Source organism: Pararge aegeria, chromosome 25, assembly GCF_905163445.1.
Source record: "Pararge aegeria chromosome 25, ilParAegt1.1, whole genome shotgun sequence".
Lineage (NCBI taxonomy): Eukaryota > Metazoa > Arthropoda > Insecta > Lepidoptera > Nymphalidae > Pararge > Pararge aegeria.
In genome coordinates, this window is record NC_053204.1 from 8,022,834 (window position 1) to 8,046,597 (window position 23,764).

General features: G+C 34.1%; 2 protein-coding genes across 3 annotated transcripts; one reads left to right on the forward strand and one right to left on the reverse strand.

The window, feature by feature from the left end:
* Positions 1–614: 614 nt before the first annotated feature.
* LOC120634871 lies at positions 615–10,517 on the reverse strand. Its single transcript, XM_039905714.1, has 9 exons — positions 10,309–10,517; positions 9,963–10,238; positions 9,431–9,597; positions 8,812–8,982; positions 8,329–8,511; positions 7,689–8,093; positions 7,189–7,407; positions 4,910–5,025; positions 615–3,984 (listed from the first exon to the last, which is right to left on the reverse strand). Exons 1-9 carry the CDS (start codon positions 10,382–10,384, stop codon positions 3,891–3,893), a joined length of 1,707 nt encoding a protein of 568 aa, XP_039761648.1. The 5' UTR covers positions 10,385–10,517; the 3' UTR covers positions 615–3,890.
* Positions 10,518–10,844: 327 nt separating this feature from the next.
* Positions 10,845–23,552, forward strand: LOC120634923 (leucine-rich repeat-containing protein 10). 2 transcript variants are annotated; one of them, XM_039905813.1, is made up of 6 exons: positions 10,845–11,335; positions 15,564–15,726; positions 17,516–17,611; positions 20,255–20,426; positions 21,243–21,355; positions 22,388–23,552. In XM_039905813.1, exons 1-6 carry the CDS (start codon positions 10,845–10,847, stop codon positions 22,457–22,459), a joined length of 1,107 nt encoding a protein of 368 aa, XP_039761747.1. In that variant the 3' UTR covers positions 22,460–23,552. The 2 variants fall into 2 exon arrangements, with proteins under 2 accessions (XP_039761747.1, XP_039761748.1); XM_039905814.1 differs by having other exon boundaries at positions 22,406–23,552.
* Positions 23,553–23,764: the final 212 nt, after the last annotated feature.

A 23,764-nucleotide genomic window follows, 5' to 3' on the forward strand; every position in this document is an offset into this window, starting at 1 on the left:
ACTAGACAGGTAAAAAAATATCAATTCGGTTTTTTTAATAACCTCAAATTAAAAAATTAAAGATGATAATACAAACACAAAATACCACACCTCGTGGCATTAATAAGAGACAAGTAAGAGTAGGATATATAAGTTGCCTAGTGATAATCGATTGGTCATAAGTAAATGTATGCCTAGGAATCTTCTTTGATTAGACGTTACTTACTTAGGCATTACCTTATTCGTCGTTAGGGAAAACTGAAATTAGCAGTTTCTTTCATTTTATGGTTTATAAAAAAAACAACGTGAAATAAACAACGAGCCTATCTAAGTAAAAAGTGCATACTAAAATGGCGACTTAGCTAGTGAATCCCATTGTTTTTATAAAACGTCTTAAACAAATTAAAACTATGTTCAACAATAGCTGAGCAAATATGGACAATGGCGAATTGGCACACTCAATCAGATTATAGTATCTTGGGGCCGTTCCTTAATTTTAAATTCCACCGATAGATTTGTGATTTTCTCAGGGTCTTTCGGGTCGTACCCCTTATGTCCTTTAGGAGCTTCTATTGTGGATTTTTGGAATAAACCTATTAGAGTTCAAGGTGAAGTAATAAAATAAAAGGCACATCGAAGTAATGAAAACATTTAATAAAACTCTGTGGCAACTCCATTGCTATCACAGCGAACTATTATAACTATCACAATTACTGTGACTATACTATATTATTATTTTAACAACAATAATTTAAAAAACTTTTTTTTTATTTTTTATAAGGACTAGTGCACATACAGCAGCGGGTGGAAACCTTTATTTATAGCAAAATATTACACAGTTAACTTTTTATCGTCAAGCAGCGACAATCCATAAAATCCATCCGATCTACAAAACAATATTCCAAATAATTTAAGTTTATTATAGCACTAATAAAAAATAAGACATTTAATCGTGCATTTCGAAGCAGCTGATTTAATAAAGTACGTAATCGCAAATTCCGTTCTGCAGCATGAAACAACTTGGTTGAATTGACACCGCCGTCGCCCCGCGCCTCTCGTACACTCGGTATAGTATGCTTCTTATGCACCAAACTTAAATATTTACTAATGAATATTGGACATAAACAGAATAATTGGGTCACTATTGTAAAGCGAAATCAACAAGGTCATTGTGTATTAAAATTTTATTGTATTGAAAATACAATAAAATTTTATAATATCAGTAAATAAAAGAAACAATGTAATTTACATATTTAATATACCTATACGTTGGTTTGGATAATACAAAATAAAAGCTGTTTTGTTATTAAAAACGTTCATACTTTCAAGTTTCTTTGACCAAACTAAACATGCGTGGCGTCAAATATTATACGTTCCCCCGCCTATAGATGTGCACCAGTTTTTATCGCTTAACATATTTTACTAAAAAATCTATTGATGCATAATCTTTTCTTAGTTTTAGGAAAGTTTGTACCTAGATGGCTAAGTTAAAGATGGGATACGAAACGCAAAAAAAGTTTTTACTACAAGGCGTTTTTACGGTTTTTTTTTCAAATGTATTATTAGACTAGCGCTTGACCACCTGATGGAAAGTGTAGATGTGGCCTAAGATGAGACGCGCTTGCCTACAAGATGAAAAAAAAAAATTGTATTACTGCAAAATTTCACCAACTCTTAGGTGATAACTTTTGAGGACCGGTTGATGTATGCCTAGGAAATTAGTCTCACCGGACAAAATATTACTGATACGAAGCTGCGGAAAACTGCTACACACAAAAATGCGCTTCAAGAGTGAAAAACTCTTGGTTTTTGAGTTACATAGCGTAGTGCTAAATCGTAAAGTATAATATAATATAATAATAATTTACACATGTTATGTTAGTACACAGTGAATTAAACATAATAAGTAGAATAGAAACAGTTCAGGTAGGCTATTAAGCATAAAACAAAATATGTCTACCTGTCTTTTTAAACATCATTTATTACGCTGGTAAGTATAATAGGGCATATCTACTTACGGCATGAAAGTTACGGCTACTCTAGTAGTATAAGTTCATAGGTGAAAAAAGTTATCAATATTAAATCGGTTTAAGAATCTGTAGAAAACCTACCTTTATCAACATACAAGAAAAGTTTTTAGTCCAGATTAAAGTCTATGCTTCTGCGGAAGGATTTTTTTTTTTCTTAAGTTAATCGTAGTGTTTTAATCACAAAATGTCAGAAACTATATTTATATTTCGGTGTTCCAACATCAAACCAAATTTTAACAAAAATAGTGATAATATATATTTTGGTTTGTCAATAAAATACAATTAAATTTTATCTTATCGCTTCTTATTGAGCGAACTCTCAACTCACTTATTTGACGCGAAAAACATTTTGCTTATGAGAAATTAAAGGCGAGGGCGATAACATAAAAGTTAAAATCTTTGTTCCTACCCATTGCCTTATTTAAGTACTTTTTCAACAATAGTTTTGGCGACAGTATTTAAACAGTAGAGTGAGAAAACTTTATTACTTTTCTTATATCAATTATTTTATTGATATAAAGTAAGTAAAGTACATATTATATATACATATATATTTCTTTTATATTATGTAACACTATATACTACTTATGAATAAACGAAGAGGTTAGGTAACTATTAAAAAATGTAATAAGTAATTAATTCCTAAGCAATTCCATTATTGGGCACAATATGATGCTTTATTTAAAAAAAAAAGATTATTTTAATCATAAAATTAGCAGATTGTTATTTAAAAAAGTAATGCTTATTTAAATTTACATCACTGTAACATTAAAATTTTAAAACTCCAAACTTTGGCCAAACTTGTGTTCCAAGACTTGGAATTGAAATATTAAACCCGCCAAAAGCGAACGGCGATTTTTTTTGTAATTTCCATGTTTTTTGTAATAAGAGTTAAATTTTTCCATGTCTCAAAAACTTTACTTGATTATGTATAATATTACAATTCATAATAAATACACAAGCTGTATCCTGAGATTTTTTCGCATTCATTTCGGTTGTGGTATTAATTCCCTGGAAATCCTTTGTTTATTGTATTCTCCAGGATGTATTATATACTATATTCCTTGAAAATGTTTATCTAATTGAGTCTGTGGTTTTAGGTTACAAACATAATTTCATATCAACAGATAATTCATTGCAGAACGCAAAAGTAGACATTATTACATTGGAGATTTCCAGTTCATGAAAAAAAAAAAATTAATAAAATGCATCCAGCTTTTGTAATTCTTTAGAGTATTGCATTAAACGTTTTTTCCCGCCATCGTAATATCTACAACATTTACGTAAGTTTTTATTAAGAAGTTTTTAAGGTTTAAGTTTTTACGCATTTAAACAGTCAAACTGTTTCATGTTTTAAATTTTATGAAAGATATTTTCTACTTTTAATTTTAGCCAAAAGCGCTAAATAACAGGCCGCTTGAACGTTTATTATGTACGTTGACGAATTCGAGTCAACGATATCTTGCCGGTTTTAGTCATAATTAAATTAATACAACTTTGTATTATGAACGCGCTTGTCCCTGTAATTTATTGTTGTATTGTCTCGAAAGTTCATTCTACGACGAAAGATAGTTAAAAGTAAAAAAATACAGGACGCTGCCAGTTTTATATACGTTTTTCAAGCATCAGAATTTCTGGGATTTATTAACAGCTTGTGAAGAACGCATTTGAATCGAAAATTTCATTTTAACCCGTATGCCTTTAGAAAGATATTTAAGCACAATATATAAGTAGGTATAATGACCGTGAAAGCTCCTTTGACTCGAATTACCGCCAAAAATAATGGCCGCCGGAAACACGTTCGAGCTTAGAAACTAAACAATGAGTATTGGCAGAATATTATTTCCACTGATATTCCCATTTAGTATCTTTTTCCTCGATTTAAATACTGATCGTGCTTATGGTGTCAGCCGGTGCCGGAGTCACGATGGCATGCTGAATGCCCGGGTCCAGGAGTGGAATGCTGTCCGTAGTTCTGCAATAATAACATTTTAGTAAATAATCTGACGAACCGAATTGACTAAACTTTACGAAACGAATGCTTTGAATGAGTGGCCGTTAATTGCAATACCTAGAATTAAAGGAATTTGGTAAAATAACTAAACATACCTACTGTTCCAAACAATCATCAATCAATCGTCAGGTGTAACGAAGCCGGAGACATTGGACTAAGAAAAAGGATAGATATTTCAAATATCACTAATATTTGAGTACCCGTTTATGTTGGTATTTCAACGGGCTATTTCTACGAGTTGTTGTAATAATTTTAACCCACGGACGTCAACTGACTAATTTATGGCAGTTTCTCCAAACATCACGGTCGTTATTGGCACATAATTCGGGCTCATCGGAAAAGGCAGCGTGTTATAGTAGATGCTAGAACGGTAAGTAGGTACAACTAAAGTCATCATCATGCCAACCCATTACCGACCCTCTACAGAGCACGGGTCTCCTCCTACAATGAGAACGGTTGCCAACTAAAGTAGGTAGAACAAAATACTATGTGCATCAAGCGAATAGCAAGAACACAAGCAGCAAATAGCCATGGATTCCAAATTGGTAAAGAAAAATAATGCAGAGTTGGCAATCTGCATTCGGAAGCCCGTTAGAAACAGTATCCGATATTTTTTACACTTCTAATCGGTTGCTGCTTTAAATCACTCAAACACAAACGTCGAGTGTTTTGAACTCGTCCAACTTCTACAAAAATGCAATTTGCTAAACAAGAAATAAGATTACAGAAATTGCCAATCTAAACCTCGTGTACATTAGGTCCAATTTACTTTGACGTCACTGTTTCGATACTCGAAAAGGACCTAAAGAACTATTGCGAGCACATTTTGAATGCTCGCAATAGTGGAGTCCTAGAGAACATAGACAAATAGAGTAACTTGTCATACTTAGTTCGTGCGATGGTCGGTTCAACGGCGACTTCTTCACAGCAGGGCGCTGGTGGTGGAGTCTTGGCGCGAACAATCGGCAAAGTGGTGCAAATGGTGACCACGAAGTAGATTTGCTGTAAGGGTTAGAAAGGCTTAGTATAGTTGTCATATAACTATGTTATGGATATATCATATGATTACGTATTATGTTCTTTTTATCATTCCTTCATTCTACTACAAGTTGGCCTTTAAATGGAAACGCACCTGATGGTAAGTGATTATTATGTATCACATGCAGTGTACGGTGGTAACGGGCTAACTTTTTAGAGTTGTCGGAGTTATATTAAACCCTTACCCCACGTCGTTAATCAGCAAGTCTTTGTCGGTAGGGTGGTAACTAGCCACGGCCTAGACAAGACCAGAGAAATAGCGTATTATAAATTCCCAATGTACCCCTACCAGTGATTGTGTCCAGCGAAGTTGTCAAATATCTGAGTCTGAATTACGTAAGGATCTAAAGCGATAGATTAAGCAAAGCTGAAATGGTTGGCAATGTTTTATTTTAATTAAGATAATGATACCATTCTAAGGCCCTAAAATAACATAATAGCTTCCACTGACAAAGATATCCCCGCCAAGCGACTTAGTGTTCCGGTACGATGTAACATGAAAAGCGATTGTATTTTGGAAATGGAAATACTACACTACTACTAATACACTTTATTGTACACCATACACAAAGAATTATCAAACATAAATCAAAGAAAACAAAGATACAATAGGCGGCCTTATCGCTTAAAAGCAATCTCTACTAGGCAATCAACAAAAGGCCATAAAGTTAAGAAGATGGGTGTACACCAAATAGTATTTTCTAACGTAACGTGGACCTTATAACCTCATAATCCAAGATTAATATCTTGGATTATGAGGTTTTAACACACGCGTGTTTTATTTAAAATTACCGTACTTCTGCTTTATTTATTTGTACCTCACTGCAATTTATATGTATGAAGATGCACTATTTTTAATTTAGCAGGGTAATACAGATTCTTTTTTTTGACCAACAAAGATTTTATACGCCTAAAAGTATTAGGCATTTTGTTAAATGAATACATATTTTTACCATTAAATTATGATAAATGAACGTTTAATTTTATCAAACAATTCATAACTAGTTGTGATTTAAACATATTTTAAGTACCCCTTTATTATTTAAATAATCCCTGTATTAAATTTTTAATATAGGCTCTATGCCGAGAACAGCAGGTACCGATGCTGGCTGTATATTGGTATACCTTGGCGCGCGAAAAAAAAACCGTGGCGCCATTATCCGTAATTCATTATTTTGTCGATTAAATTTTCCATTTTTGATCTATTATTAATAATTTAAAATAAATAATTAATTAATATTATCTTCTTATAAGTACACTTATGAAAAAAAAATATAATAGAATATATTGGATAGGGGTTTAATATAAGTATGTACTCCTTTTCTTATACGTTAGTTCGCTAACACCTTAGATTGCATCATCCCTTACCACCAAGTGAGATTGCAGTCAAGAGCTAACGTATAGAGGAATAAAAAAAAATTATGCATAGGAATCGAAGTATTTATAACTTATTTTTGCAAAACAAAGGCCAAATGCAAATAGATAAGATATTCAATGTCCACTTAAGCCGTCAGAGCCGGTTATAATAACCACCGTAAGATAATAATCGTTAAAGATCATCAACCAACAATGGAGCAGCAAGGAGGGTCTATGCTTAAAACCTTTGAGAAACTCGTAACACTTCAGCAAACTTAGAATACACCAACTGCAGGGAGTTTGGACTACTTACGACATCAAACGCGGCGAGTCATGGTCAAACGTAATTTAAAAAAAACGACTAAAGCGAAAAAAAACTCGCCGTTTATAAACTACATTGTCAACTTGACCTGTCTTGAGGACATTTACATAATGGTTGACCTTGACGATTAAGTACAAGACCAAGCGAAATTTCTGAAATATTTTCTTGACGAATTGGAAAAACAGTATCCGTCACTTTACACGGAATCTGTTTACCTTTTCCCATTTATACCAAATTTACCAAACCCCATTGATGCCTTGAAGTAGATTTCTTAACATTGGCAACTGTATCTTGCTACGCCGTGCTAGATATGAATTTAATTTGAGTATATATAAAAATGCTCTCCTCTGCCAGCTGTGCTAAAACTACCTATAGATGAATTTTTACTTACTTATTTTTTTTCATTCTACTAATATAGACTAATTATATTAGTGTGACTAAAAACTAACCATAGATACGACCAGTATGAGATAAATAGTCGGCGTAGACCAATGAGTAGCATTTTCGATAGCAACAACTCCCATCATCCAGTTAATCGCGAAAAATGGCTCCAAAATAAGGCATAGGTTAAGATATGTCTTCAATTCATTGCCTTCAGTGTTCCAGCTCCATTTCCATGATACGTTGTCCATAAACAGCATGTTTAGTAAGCCCTTATCCATATTGGGCTTCATTTGATCATTGAAATATAAAAAAAAATATTATAAAAGCTACTAAAGTGGTAGAACTATGGAATATGGCAATATTATTTTTTATTTAAACAAATCACACTTACATAAATTATTTAAGTAAACGTGGGCGAGAGTTACCTAAGTTTAAATTTCTGGCTTTAATTAGTTAGTTACTTAGATATTTTTTAACTATTGACTCTTAAAACTAAAAAGTGAAATCAATTTCTATTTTTCCATAGTTAACTAGCTAAAAAAAAATTTTACGATTTAATTTTTACCTCTCTTCCGTCATTAATATCATTGCTCGATGAGCCCATATTCACGTAGTTGCAATCGTCTTCATTGTAATTGTATTCCTTCTCCAACGTATCAGAACTGTCCGTATTTTTGCGGCTATTACCAGGAGTGTACATATTATCGAAGTTTTCTAAACTTCCACTCCCGTTTTCTTCGACATTTTTAGGCCAGTTAGCAAAATGATGGTCAACAAGTTCTTGAATTTTAGCGGTCATCATTTCCGTGTGCTTTTGATTTACGCTTTTTAACCCAACGATAATAACTCCAGTGTTTATTACAATCAAGATCGTCACTGGTACCATAAAGCCCATTACCATTCCTTTTTCGATAGACATCCAGCAGTAATGTTTAATTTCGTAATGTTCCATTGATAACGCGTAATTGAACTGGAAAATGTTTATCGGTATTTATTTAATTCGAATATTGAAAGATATTCTTATCTGATTCTTATGATTATGTATTTTAATTTTGATTTCAAGAAGATTTGCTCAATTTGGATGCTTCCTTGACAAAAATGAAAAAGAAACTCCTTAATTTGCCACAGCAAGCATCGGAATCAGCAGAACAAATTTAAATTAATAGTTAAAATTAAAAAGTTAAAGCTAATAACGTAAAACTTACCATCACAATGATACCTGGAATGCCGTAGGCCAATAAATAAATATACTTCAATGGTAACAGTGTGTCACAAACGCAATACTCAGTAACAACAGCCGCTAAAGCGACGATCCACATGGCGCAAGATATATGAGTGTAATGCAAAACCAACGCAATTTTCTCGCATTGAGAAGGTGAAGACGCTCCCTGTTTACAAAAATATATACTTTAAAGTTACGAGTCTCTCGTATCGTGGCTTAGCTAACAACTCACCTTGCTAGTCAATTAAGCGTATTTTTTAGAAGGCAAAAACAAAAAGAATTATCTCCATTTCCATCGATGAGATAAATCTCATAGTAATAATATTTTTTTCTTGTATAATTTTGACTTGACTTCGACTTATTTGACTCGCGATTCTAGTTGTATTATATCGGGGAAATGAAATACTTAATATTACTAACTTACTATTCTTTACTATTTGTGAAAAATATTATTTATTATATTTACCACTACAGCCTGTATGTATATTAGTGTACAAGCTATCAAACAGCTGCATAGGTTAATAACGATCGGGTACAATTTGCTATTGCTTCTGAATTCAGCTGCATACTTGCTCCAAATCAACCAAATAATTGCTGCCACTGGCAATGCAATGGCGAGTCCACTTGTGACAAATATCTGCATAATAAGTAAATTAAATTCTTAATATTGTTCGAAAAACTGTAATAAAACCAAAAAGCCCAAAATATTGGAATTACTCAAATCGTGTGTCTTCCGCCAAGCATCATCGAGCTTGTTAATTAACTGTCAGGTAAAAGATTTGACTTAAGCGCTTTCAGAATGAAGAAAAATATTTTTCTTGGAACTGAATTTCTTATAAAATGTATTTGATATTTAAAATTTAGTTTGTCTTCGTAGTTCATAAATTTATTATATTAGCACATATTTTCGTTCATAATTTTATAATTACAAATTTGCTGGTTGAGATCCTCGAGATAAATTATAGTAAAATTTATTATATATATTTTCATAATATGTGCATGTTCTGCTTCATCTGTTACTTTGAGTGTAGTACACTTTTCCATTTAATCATCGGTAACTATACTTGCATGTAATGGACACTTACCAAAACCAACCATTCGTTCTTGACGTCATGGCAGTTCTGAAATCCGTAAACGTAAGTCACACTGTCTATTATATTGTGCTCTTTTAGATCACCATCCGCAAATGAATCGTCAGCCATTTCCACTTCTGGTTCCGTCATTTTATTCTCATTAGAGGGGATTACTTGAGCTTAAAAAAACATATATATTTCTTTTTAATTTTCGACGCATCATGAAAGTTCAAATAGTAAGTGAATATCGTAAAATTTAGAATTATGTGGTTTTATTACAGGCCTTGTATTTAGCTAGTTAATTTTTAATTCGGCGTGTACTGCCTCTTTTATTATAAATTGAGTGTTCCCACTTTACTGTTTGAACTTTCATGATCAAAATTGAAAAAAATAGCCGATACCCATTAGGGGTATAAGATTTTTGGATTATTGGCAAGGTCATTGATTGTTGGATTTGTCAGTTAAACAATACTACTGTTCAAGTATATAAGTCAGACCAATAACAAGGGATCATGTAAATAAATACTATCTAGATATAGGGTACCTTGATTATTCTTGGCTATTAACTCAGGATTCGGATAGAGTGGTGGATTGTCATCATAAATAGAAGACGTAAAGTTTGCAACGACTCCACCGTACTCCGTATCGTATGAATTAATGTCATAGTCCGTCCGATCTTCAACTTTTGGATACGTTACTTTGTGAAAATCAACCGACACTGGTTGAAAAGAGCGATATGTAGGAAGCTTTTGACTTTTGAAAAAGCTGTTGTCTACATATGCTCTTCGTATATGGTGCGCGGTTTTATTTTGTTGGAAAGCTGTAATAAAATAACTCTCATAAAACACTCCAAAACTCGATTTACAAGCACTTAACACACTTAGCCTTACCTTTGGAATCACATATAAAACACAACGCTAACGCAAATAATATAAAAATCATAATTTTATTTTTACTGCAACTCATGTCGACTTTTTTTATTTAATGAACAAACACTTATGCACTGTTTTCATGTTGAAACGTTGATTTATCTTAGATTAAAAGCTGTTCAGTTGTTTGTTTTTAGTGGGCCTGATTTTAATTAAACTCATGTCGTCTAAAAAATCAATAACACTTTTACGTTTCTCTGCACGTAAAATAATCTGCTATGTCATATTTATCGTTCCGTTTTTGTACAATAATTAAAGATCTGTTTTTTTCAAAATAAGCAAATTCATTTATTGTATGGACTAAATTAGATGTACAAATCAATACTGAGTTACTTAGCCGATAAAATTAATAAACTTTTTGCTTTAGTAGAAATTCTTATTTGTAATATGGCAACATTAGTGTTTATTTAAAAAAACAAGAATTGACAATTTCACTCCTTAAATTTTCAATCGTAAATTCACACCCAAAAGCAATGTAATAGAAAAATAATACAAAAATGAGTGCAATTTTAAAATTTATCCGTGAAAACCACATACTTGCGGTAATAGAACAGGCCATAGCCAAAAAGAAGACAAGGTTAAGTTTAAATGCGTTCGAAATCAGAGAAATACCAACGCTATTGTACTCATGTACGGCCGTCGAACATCTTTATTTACACATAAATGACATACCAACTCTACCAGGTCAGATAGCGCAGCTTACAAACTTAACAACACTGACTCTGGACTATAATAATATAAGTGCATTGCCCAAGGAAATCGGTAACTTGAAGAATCTCATCAATTTGAACATAAGCTACAACCCTCTCCATCAATTGATTCCTGAGATTGGCAATCTGGAGAATCTGGAAGCCTTCTGGTGTAACAGGATTGGATTGAAAGAGATACCAAAAGAGATCGGTAAATTATCGAAACTGGACACGTTCGGAGCCCGTGGAAATGAACTTAAGACTGTCCCGGATGAACTGACCAGACTGAAAAAATTGAGGTGAGTTTAATATCATTTAATAATTTATGAAGGCGAAGAAGACGACGCGCTGAGAAACTAATGTAACTTTAAAAATTTCACTTAATTGTGTCGGTCAAAATGCATCAAACGATAAACCACGCCCACCCACTGATCCGAAAAATAGACATTCTATTTTATCCTATTGAGGAGTGATTATTGATTGATTGATGCACACATTAAATGGCCAAACATTTACTGAATAGAAATCTAAAAAAAAATGTGTTTCCAACACTGTTTAAATAAAAAAAAAATGTGCAAAAATTTGTATTACAATTTATACTAGTGATATAATTGAGTGTTTAAAATTCTGTTAATGATGTCGCAGCCTTGGTTGAGTTCTTGTTACTTATCTCATTAAATCAAATGAGAAACATCAGGACCACAGCAGGACTGAGATAGGTTGTTGGGATTAGTGTAATTCAACTTGTATGTAAAATATTGTTTTTCATTTAGTCGGTTAATGATTTGTAAGTTCTTGGAGGAACTGAAAATATATTTAGCGAGCAATGTTGAATAAAAGTTTCATTGATTGAAATTTTTTTATTTGATAAAGAAAAATATGAGGCGTCTAATATTTCAGTATTAAAAAGACACCATCACATTCAGTCTATTATTTAAGGCTAAGTGTGAAAATTATAAAAGAGCTGAATTTTGTTCTAATTTGTTTTTGCCAATTGAGGGGCATCAAACTTAAGACAGCTTCTTAATTTAACTGGTAAATTAAACAGTACTTCTCCAAGTGATTTGTGAAAATCTTCTAGTTATTTTATAAAAAGCAGTATCTTAATGTGCTCAGGACCCCAGCAACATCCAATAATAATAAATAAATATACTAGCCCCAAAGTAAGCGTAGCTTGTGTTATGGGTACTAAGATGACTGATGAATATTTTTATGAATAATATACATAAATACTTAGAATATACATATAAACACCCAGACACTGAAAAACATTCATGCTCATTACACAAACATTTTCCAGTAGTGGGAATCGAACCCACTGCCTTGGGCTCAGAATGCAGGGTCGCTGCACATTGCGCCAATTGGCTGGGCAATGTCATAAAGTTTACTGTTAAACTGCACAACTTGTTGAGCAAAGATGATAAATCTGGTATTCCCTAGGATCTCAACCTTCTGCATTTTATCACATGAGATACTACCAAGCTTACTCTGTCGAGGCTAACATTATTAACATCTATTACAAGATTTCTAAGATACTAATATTGTAGATCTAATCAATAACAAACCAACTTTGATTTATATTATTTTGAGTATGCTGTCAGTGATGTCATTTGTTTTCTACCTTGAACATTCATTGTTGCTAATAAAATACTAACACAAGACAAACTAAATATGAATAAGTGATTTATCTCGTCTACGTCTCAATACTCACTTGCCTTTGGATTTAACAAACTTTTGTCCTACTGACAAAAATGTGCAGCTAAGTGATTTAGTGTTCCAATGCGATGTTGCGTAGAAACCGATTAGGGATATGACTACCATACTACCTAACAGGTTAGCCCTCTACCATCTTAGACTGCACTTTCCACGAGGTGAGATTGCAGTCAAGGGCTAACTTGTAATAGTATAAAAAAACTATCTTATATTTTATTAGACTTCAAGTCCCTTCACGTTAAAGATTACATTACACTAGCTGTACCAAACCAAGCTTTGATAGGGTTCTAGTCCAATTCCACAACTGGAAAATGTTTGTGTGATGAAAATGGATGTTTTTCAGTGTCTGGGTGTTTATCTGTATATTATAAGTATTTATGTATATTATTCATAAAAATATTCATCAGTCATCTTAGTACCCATATCACAAGCTACTTTTACTTCATAACATAGAGTTAATTATGATTCAGTGAGATTAAGTATATCTTCTGTTCAATGCTAGATATGCCATCTTTTCAGGCATTTAGTATTTGCGTCTGGAAGCAACCTGAAAACTCTGTGTCAAGGTGTTAGAATGTTTATTTGAGTATTAAGAATGTTTCTCATTTGTGAATTTCTACATTCTGTGTTAACCAAGGTGCACTAGAGATTGCTCTAAGGACAATATTTAATCTTTTTTTTTTTTTTTGGTGTGGTGGCTAAGACAAACCACCTCAGCATGTCCCTCTTGTTGGCTTTGTTAGACGCCCGTGGAACCCAAAAAAAAATTATATCTCCCTTGACAAGGGATATAATTAAGGTGTCCACCTACTTAAGCATGGTAACGGAATAGGAGAAGTTTACTCCTGTTTATTGTCACACATATTTCCACTTGACTCTGAGAGTTGATAAAGCTGTGGGGTAACATAAATTTTTATTCTTTCTGTGGGGAGGAAATGGTCTCCTACCCATGCTAGCCATGCTGGAGTATCTCAAGGTCGGAGTTGCTAGTTTTATTATGCACTTGTATACTAGTACTTTGATATTTAAGGATAAGGGTGATAGATAGGTGATAGATGCCCTATTAACCAGTTACAGTTATGGTATTGGAAGTTCAGTTCTTTACGCTTATCAGTGTCCTGTCCTAATGTAGGCCTAGATATTTAACACTTGTTTCACTTGGTAACTTGGCCACCTATTGTAACTGATGGACAATTGTCTTTGCGCAATGTAAAAGTTATATGCATTGAATTAATGACACTGTATTTAATACGCCACTTTGTGATCTACTGATCGATTTTATCTAGCTGAATTTGTAATACTTGAGATGCTTTGTTAGGGCAGATGTCACTTGCTATACATGCGGTATGATCAGGGTAATGTGTTTTACTCTGTCTGGGTGGTTATCTGTATATTGGCGTGTAGTCATTTTTGCGTGCTAATAACTTATGAAAATTAAGCTTAATTTGCTATACTCCGCGAGCAGCAGGAGAATCTGTATGGTGTAATTTATAATTTCTTCAATTCGTATACTCTACACCAAACAGATCCTCGGCAATGTACCCTCTATGAAAGTTTCGCTCCGAAACCGCAGCATCCTCAGGAGATGTTGACTTTACAATGAATAATTGTCATTCATTGTCAACGTGCGTAGAGCCGAGGATCTGTTCACGGAGTATAGTAAATTAAGGTAAATTTTCATAATATATTATGGATTTCCGCAAAGTAACGCCTCCTGCTTCTATCTAATATGCTGATTACTTGAATTTATTTCAGTCATTGCTAAATAGATAATATATAGGGCGTTGTCGATTAGTTTCAGTCTCATGTCGGTCTTTTTTTTAGGTCGAGTTTAAATATTAATTATTAGCTGTTGCCCGCGACTTCGTCTGCGTTTTTTGATGTGGCATTAAATTTAGTTGTAGATCTAACAAAAATTAAAGTATTCAGTATCGCTAAGCCTTAAATGAGGGGTTTGCTGCTGTCCGCTGAGGAGTTCTGTCCTCTATCTCCAACCACAGTTTGGGCAAAATTAAACACATATTATAACCTCTATAGTACAAAAATAATTATTTACATCGGTTATAATTTGTCGGAGTTATGGTTTAAAATCGTCAAACGCTCATCCCCTCTCCCAAAGGAAGTGAGCTTAATGTCGGTGTAAATAAAAAGTATCCTATATTACATCTAACACTTCCAAGAATATGTGTACAAATGAGGATTTCATGAGGATCGGTTAAGTAGTTTTTGCGTGAAAGCGTAACAAACAAACTTACATTGACATTTATAATATTAGTAGGGATGTTTCCTGCACTGCAGTGTTGTGTTTGGAGCCCTGCTAAACATATTTTTTGTGAAAGTAAAAAAGGTCGTGTCCGGATTCAAGTTTCTTCTTAGTGATTTTTATCACAACCTGTTCCATTCTCGGCCTTCAGCTTCTGTGATAGGGAAGCCTGTGAGCGACTTTACCTGGTCAGACCAGCGACGAGGTGATTTGTGCAAATAAAAGAACTGAATAGTATTGAATTACGTGCGGGTAGCCTTAAATTTTGCCTACTCTAACATTTTCCTTTTTTTTTTGTACTGGTAAATGCATTGACGCATCCCTCCCGGAGACAGATTAGGAATTATCTAATCTGCTTCCGGAAGGGTATGTGGGACTCGCTGACACGAGGCCAGAATACTCACTAAAACCCAGCGGAACCGTCTACGCCATACCAGGAAACCATAGGATCGCTTTCGCATGCTACTGTGGCATCCCGACAACTCTAACACTTTCCCTACTCTAACCCTTTGCCTACTCTGACTTTGAGTCCCATGGTCTATTGTCCATAGATGGCTGACTCTGGAATACAATCATATAGAATATCTGCCACGCTGTATGGACAACATGGAGTACCTGGTGCACGTCAACGTGAGACAGAACTGCCTCAAGGAGTTCCCCGCTTCGGTCCTAAAGTGCCCCAACCTCATGTTCTTGCAGCTCAACCATAATCAGGTATTATTGACTGGCTGGTGCCCGCGACTTTGTCCGCTTTTATAACGGCTATTAAATAGGTAAATAAATAATCCTGCGTCCATTTTACAGGGATAAAAGGTTAGACTTTGTGCTATTTTTTAAAGTATAATTGTTTATATAATACTAGATGTGCCCTGCGGCTTAGCCCGCGTAATTTTGGGAGGCAGCGTACTGTTACATAGTCTACACCTATAGTCATATATGAGATTTTGAGATTTTTTCACAAATAATTTTTTTTCTTACGTACTTTTTTTTGCAATGAAAAGTATACTATATTATTTCTAATACCTCCAAGAATATGTATAAAAAGTTTCATGAAGATCGGTTCAGTAGTTTTCTCGTGAAAGCGTAACAAACAAACTTACATTCACATTTATAAAATTAGTAGAGATTATAATAGCTTTATTGTTCCTTACAACTGTTTACATACAATTTTAAATGGATTCTAAATTTACGTAATTAAATTCTAAATACAATAAATGTTTAGTTAAAACTATGTTAGATTTAATATTTGTTGTAAGGACGCCTTTGGCGGTGAAAGCCGCCTCCATGAGTAGCCAGGACTTTCTGTCCATAGCTGCTCTTGCCCATGTTTTTCCTGCTATCTGTTTTATATCATCAGACCACCTTCTTAATGGTCGGCCTCGTCTGCGCTTAGAGTCTCGTGGGTACTAATTCGTAACTATGTGTGACCACCGATACATTAAAATAGCACATATTAATTAGGTGTCTGTCATATCTGCAAATTTTCAACCAAACCGGGCCAGTCTCCGACGGCCCGTTCACGTGTTTCGGTGTAAAATGGAAAGGTGTTTGTGTAGTGGGCAGTGCCCCGTTATAGTCAAAGTCAAATATTTATTTATTCAAATAGGCACATAGGTGGCACTTTTGATGCGTATATTACATGTAAAATATTAAATATGACATAGAAGTGAGTTGATTGCGATAACTAAATTCGTCAACTTAAAACTAGAGCTACGAGGGTTCCAAACACGCCCAGGTCTAAGAAGAAGACCACAACAAACTTAGCCGGTTTTTCTTTTGTTATCACAATCTCCCATTGTCATTTAAAACTATTAAAGAAGCGAACTGGTTAAAGCAATAATTTACAACCAAGCAATTATTATCGTTGACGTAGTCCTTAATACTATAATAGGACTTTTCTATAAGCTTACGTTTAATACAAACTGAACTTTTTCAGAGACATCTCCAAGATATCAATGGTAGTTTATTGTAAAATTGTATACAATTTCCTTTAAATGAATTACTTACTTTATGTTTTTTTTTAATTTATTGTACAAAATAAATTGTAACAAACATTTTTACAAAATAAATTGTAACAACATAATTTGCAATCCCCTTAGAAACGATGCGTTTATGGTGAGGATGGCGGGTTCGCAAGTATATATCTTTATGAATATTCAGCTACTTAATCTAAATGTAAATCTAACTTAATCTTAACGCAAATTATTTAGTTTTCCTTAAAAAATATGTTTATTTTCATTTAAACATTGCAAAGCGGGTGGGAGGGAGATCTTCAAATATTTTGGGTTATAATTAATTATAATTCCTTTTTCCGTACACATTATGTGTTTTCGGTAGAATAAACTTTCAGCTCTGTAGTCTAGTACTTAGTTTAACCTGGTTAAGTTGCAGTAATTTGGTTGAGGTCCAAGACTACGAGTGTCAGAGGTGTATTGTATGCATAACTTTTGGAACAGATTCTGGTACCTTGCTCCTGTGTAATAAATAATTTGTTAATTCTCAGATACCACGTCTGCCGGAGGACTTTCAAACAAACGAGATCCGCGCACTTGAGATGATTGACCTCCGTTACAATCCCATCTGTGAGCTCCCACATCAGGTAAGTTACATAAACATTTAGTTGAATAGGTAACGTATTAGAAAAGGGACTTGTGAAGTTGTGACGCGGTGCGGTTATTTTCACAAACGTTAGCAGTGCGTTGTATCTCTCTCGCTCACATTGGGTGGTGCGCTCGCTCGCACATTTGCGCACGGCACTATGTTTGAGTACAACTTGTAACGGAATTACAAAATACTGTTGAAAGGTGCACAGTTATATTTCAGAAGGAATCACATCAAAGAAGCATATTCATTTTTCCATACAAACTTATTCAAAACATCAACTGTTCACTTATGACAACCCTATTCGAGATAAAAGACCGACACGCGCATAGTACCTACGCTACGCGACGCGTACCTAATACAGTGTCAGAAGTCACATGATTTAACTGTTAGGACTGTATCTGATTTCCTCTAGTAAAAACTGGCAAAGGTTTACTCAAAAGGAGAAGAAGAAGAAGAAACACTTTATTGCACGTATAACATACAGGAAAAGAAACAGTAAGGAGTATACAGTACACAATGTAGACATGCAAAAGCGGCCTTATTGCTGCAAGCAATCTCTTACAGGCAACCTTTGTAGATAGGACTTACAGCAAGAGAACGGGATAGTGCCAAGAGTGTTGATAGATATACATAAATACCAAAATGTAAAGATACAAATACATATATAATTTAAATAAATATACGTAATATATAAAATATACATGATATATAAATAGAAAATATACATAATATATATAAATATATAACAAACATAATATATATAAGTAGATTTTAACACACAGTTAAAAAAAAAAAAGAATATAAATAATCTACTTCAAATTTCATCACTCAAAGAGAGGTAGTAGTCCTTCAGACGACTCTTAAATATCGGAAGGGATCTACTTCCACGGATTTCAGCAGGCAGATTGTTTCAGAAGGAACAGAAGAAGAAAGAAGAGAAGTAGGTTTCGATTCCACAGATAAGTCAAAGTGACAAATAATGTACCTCTAAAGCCTCTCAAGTATTATTTCTGTTTTCATTTACACGTTATATAGAATGAGTAGCGTTCTGTAGTGCGAGTTATAAATACTGAAGGGTAGGCTTTTTATAACTCTTACAATGCCTACCTTTAAGTTTTTTATAGCTCGTAATGGAGTTTTTCATCATTTTATATCATACTAGCAGTCCACCCCGGCTTCGCATGGCTATTTAACAAAAGTTTCAACATTAATTATGATTTTATATAGCCTATGTCACCCGAGGATAGTGTAAATTCTCAACAGTGAATGAATTTTTCAAATCGGTTCAGTAATTTCGGAGTCTATTCGATGCAAACAAACAAACAAACTATCAGATCTTTCCTCATTATAATTATAATATTAAAATAAAATAATAAATAATATAATATATATACGTAATGTTATTATTTATTTTTTACACTTTATCGGAGTTATTATTTATATTATCGGAGTTTTATTAAGGATCCCGATTTTTTTTTTTAAATATGATATAGCCTATGTCACCTGGGGATAATCTAGCTTTCCAACAGTGAAAGATTTTTTCAAATCGGTTCAGTAGTTTTGAAGCTCATTCGATGCAAACAAACAAACAATCAAATGTTTCCTCTTTATAATATCAATATAGATGCATACCCTGTGCATTACCCTCTATGCACGCCACTGGTTAACCGCTACGCTATGGACTGTGGTATAGTATTTGTTGAAACGGCGCGTTAGGTTTCCCTCAACCATGTTTAAATGATTGTAGATCCAATTCATCTCATTATAGGACTTATTTTATAGTTATAATTGGCGCACGAAGCAGTTGTCCCATCGCCTGTAAACAGAGTAACACTTCGCAGGGCATGCGAGGATTTTCCTACAAAGTGTCATATTTTTTTTTTATTCTACCACAAGTTAGCCCTTGACTGCAATCTCACCTGGTAGAAAGTGATGTAACCTGTTAGGGTGTGGTGGTCATACCCCTAATAGGTTTCTACGCGACATCGTTTCTTAGCGGCACGTCGTTGTCGGTAGGGTGTTAACTAGCCACGGCCGAAGCCTCCCACAAGCACTGCTAGCGTGGGCAGGAGACAATTACATCCCCGGGAAAGGATACAAAATTATCTTCTCCCACAGCTTTCTCAACTCTCTCTAGCACTGGCGCACAAGTGGAAATAACCAAATAATATATGTGTAACAATAAACGGGGGTAAACTTCTCCTATCCCATGCTCCCGTGCTTAAGCAAGGGAACACATTAATTATATCTCTTATAGTAGTAGTGGATATAATCGGGGGATATAAATGTTATCTCCTTTAAATTAATTTATTATATTTTGCATCATTTGAAAATGAAAACTGTATCTTAGATAAATTATGTAAAATTGGTAAATGTTTTCACCACTATGAATAAATAAATTTACTATTATTATTATTATCTCCTGCCCGTGCTAGCCCTGCAGAAATGGCCAGAGAAAATTCTGAAACTACAAATTTACTTTCCCCCCCCCCCCAGAGATGCCCGCGAGACCTCCTACTTTAATTCACAGCGCCCACCGTTGCGCCGGGGAGATAGTCAAAAGCTTTGAAGAGAATACAGTCAAGCGCTGATATGTAGATGAATAAAAAAAACCAAGATTCCTTTTTATTTCTCCCAGGACCATCATCTGATACGCTACACGGAGGCCATGCCCACTGCGTTGAGTGCGCAAGACCTGGCGTCTTCGTCCAACGGTCGAGGCCTCGCCGCCCAGGCGTTGGCGGCCAACGCCACTGCGCTTAGACTACCTGCGGTGCCAGCGCCGAGGCGCCCCGACGCGTTGGCCAGAGGTATGCATAACGCGACCTTTATTTTTTTTCCCCAAATTTCGAAAGGCTGCCGAAATATCTTATATATATATTTCTTGTGTGCGTGTGTATGTCACTGAACTCCTTCTAAACGGCTGGACCTGGATTTGAATGAATTTTTTGGTATGCGTTTGGGTGGCACCCTGGATGGTTTAGATTCACAAATCAGTCCGACAGATGGCGCTGGGTTCCGCTAGTCTACATATAAACCTAGTCTAGCCAGCGACTTCTTCGTAAGTTATAGTATATGTATAACAAATGTTTATTCATTCATTCATTCATTCATTCATACTTTCATCATCATCATCATCACCATCACCAAGTTCCAGCCAAGGAAATGGCGACGCAGCTACTGTGTGTAATCTATACAATAATTATTTTGTCGGTCAAGCCTACAACCACTCATATTCTTAATATGGAACTTGTCTTTAAATGTTTACATAAATTATGTTTTTGAAGCTATCAACAACAGCTAGTTATTTTCGGACAGCCGTTTTGGTGCAGTGGGCAGCGACCCTGCTTTCTGAGTCCAAGGCCGTGGGTTCGATTCCCACAGCTGGAAAATGTTTGTGTGATGAACACGAATGTTTTTCAGTGTTTGGGTGTTTATCTTTATATTATGAGTATTTACGTATGTTATTCGTAAAATAATTCATCAGTTATCTTAGTACCCATAACACAAGCTACGCTTACTTTGGGACTAGATGGCGATAACATATACACACTCTTGTCGTAGTATATTTATTTATAATTTATTTAAAAAAAAAGCAATCCCACTTCTGAATTTCGTTTACACAGAGCTGGATCCGGACGGCTCCTCAATAGACGATTCTGAGGATTGGGAGAACAGTGTCAACAGTTCAGAACTGGACGTCCAATACCAGAGCGATGACGAGCGGGCCGACAACGAGGTAAAAATCCCTACTAATATTAAATATGTGAAACTACCATCCATTTCTTCTGACTTGCCTTATAATGTAAATTTTGCGTTACTTTTGTATTGTATTTTAAAGTATGTTTTAAATATATAAAAAAAAATAAAGTGCGATAAAATAGTAAAAAAAGAGATTTTGATTATTTACTTTCTTAAGAATTTAAAATTAAACTTAACACATAACAAAAAGTTAAAGTAACTAAATCACTGTTTAAATTATAAGTCGAGTAAGAAATAATATACTTTGTGTGTTGTTTACTCATTCTTTGACGAAGGTGCGTTATTTTTTAACGGACCACGGAGATCTTTTTAAGACTCCTCGGTAAATAGAAGGAATGTAAAAAAATACTTATGTACTACTTGATCAATTAGTTTCAAAGTTATTTATATTTTTTTTGTCTAAAAACTGTAATTACCATGCTATTTAAAATAATTATGCTCGGTTTTATATAAACAAAAATAAACCAAAAAAATGTGACATTCATTGATTTCCTTGTGGAATTTTATTGCATTACACACACGTGGCTGCTTTATTTTAAAAACGTAGCCTTCCAGCGATCTGTAATCTTTTGGTAACTTATAAATAATGTACTGGTAATGCAAAAAATAATAAATACTCAACTACATCTATTTTGCATTTAAAGAACACAAGTACTATGTAAAGAATAAAGAAGGTACATTTTAATTTATAAATAGCATACCATAATTTTCAAGAGTAAATTAAGTAAGTAATAAAGTAAGTAAGCTTAAAATAGTCAATATATGTGTGAAAAGTATGCCATTTTGTCACAGGTCTTGGATTGTTGACCCGAAGCCAAAGAGCCCAATTTTTATTAAAAACCTCCTTCTGCATATATTTATATACACATTGCATCACCATATCTATTTGCACTAAACAAGATTCTCATCTTTTTTTTAGTCGTAAGTTATATTTACAAAACGCATCCTTTGCCCCGAAATCCTTCCTTGCTCCACTTTTTGAACGGTGGTGTTAATACGCTAACAACAGATCGCTCAATTCTTTCAGGCGATCGGCACGGTGTTGCCAGATCTGTCCCGATATGCAAGCACTGCAAACTAAGATTAATACCACTCGCAACACTGATCAGCTGATAAAATTATAGATCGAAAACTAAACCACCGCAAGTTTTAATTTACAACTAACATCATTCATTAGCTATCAGAAAAAAAAGAAAAATATAACTGCAAGATAAATTATTTCCACTCGCAACACTCCTTACATCAGCTATCTGAAGAATGAAACCCAGAGATTGCACTAAAAACTTGAAATATCTTTGCTGGCAACATTTATAAGCTATCAAAAGAAGAACTAAGAGCTATCCTTGCAGGTGAAATAGTTACCAGTGGCTACTACCGGCAGCAATCATAAGAATAAAACCAATAGATAGATCTATAAGTTTAATTATTGCCACTGGCAACATTCATAAGCTATCAGTGTAAAACCAAGATCTATAGTTGCAAGTTAAATCATTTCGAGTGGCTACTTTCATAAGCAATCTGAAGAATAAAGGCACTACAAGTTTTAGTTTTTGCCACTGGCAACATTCATAAGCTAGAAGAAAAGCTACCGTTGCAAGTTAAGTCATAACCAACGGTGACTTTCATCAGCTTTCCGAAAAATAAAGCCTAAAGATAGCACTACAAGTTTTAATTTTTGCCACTGGTAAAATTAATAAGCTATCAGAAAAAAGCTACTACCGGCAGCGATCATAAGAATTAAACCTATAGATAGATCTATAAGTTAATTATTGCCACTGGCAACATTCATAAGTGTAAAACCAAGATCTACAGTTGCAAGTTAAATCATTACCAGTGGCAACTTTCATCAGCCATCAGAGGAATAAAACCTAGAGATAGCACTTCAAGTTTTATTTATTTCCACTGGCAACATTAATAAGTTATGAAAACAAAACCAAGAGCTACCGCTGCAGTTAAAATGGCTACCAAATTACCAATGGCTACTTTCATCAGCCATCAGAAGAATGAAACCTAGAGATAACACTATAAGTATAATTTTTACCACTGGCAACATTCATAAGCTGTCAGAAGCAAAACCAAGATTACAGATGCAAGGTCAATTCTTACAAATTGCAACACTACACTGAAAATAAACTGACAGCCTCTTGGTATCATTGTAAAACTTTAATTAATTTAAGCTACTATTGTTAAATTAAAATATTATTGTTCTAAGTTAACTATTTTAAATGTGATATCTTTTTTTTATTTTTCAATGAAATCAAAATAAGATCATGTGATAGGTATAATATTATGATTTTTTTTTTATCAATTAAGAATGCTGTAAAAATTATGACTACGTTGATAGTAGAGTTGTTTTTTTATATCTGTATTTTAAATATGACAATAT

What these genes read in the sequence shown, in the direction of transcription:
- LOC120634871 (XM_039905714.1), bottom strand. Translation starts at nt 10,384, where the DNA reads ATGAGTTGCAGTAAAAATAAAATTATGATTTTTATATTATTTGCGTTA. An exon ending in TTTTATATGTGATTCCAAAG is followed by an intron (nt 10,239 to 10,308) that starts GTAAGGCTAAGT and finishes ATTTTATTACAG; the next exon opens with CTTTCCAACAAAATAAAACC. An exon ending in ATATTAATGACGGAAGAGAG is followed by an intron (nt 7,408 to 7,688) that starts GTAAAAATTAAA and finishes GATCAAATGAAG; the next exon opens with CCCAATATGGATAAGGGCTT.
- LOC120634923 (XM_039905813.1), top strand. Translation starts at nt 10,845, where the DNA reads ATGAGTGCAATTTTAAAATTTATCCGTGAAAACCACATACTTGCGGTA. An exon ending in TGCAGCTCAACCATAATCAG is followed by an intron (nt 15,727 to 17,515) that starts GTATTATTGACT and finishes GTTAATTCTCAG; the next exon opens with ATACCACGTCTGCCGGAGGA. An exon ending in CCCCGACGCGTTGGCCAGAG is followed by an intron (nt 20,427 to 21,242) that starts GTATGCATAACG and finishes TCGTTTACACAG; the next exon opens with AGCTGGATCCGGACGGCTCC.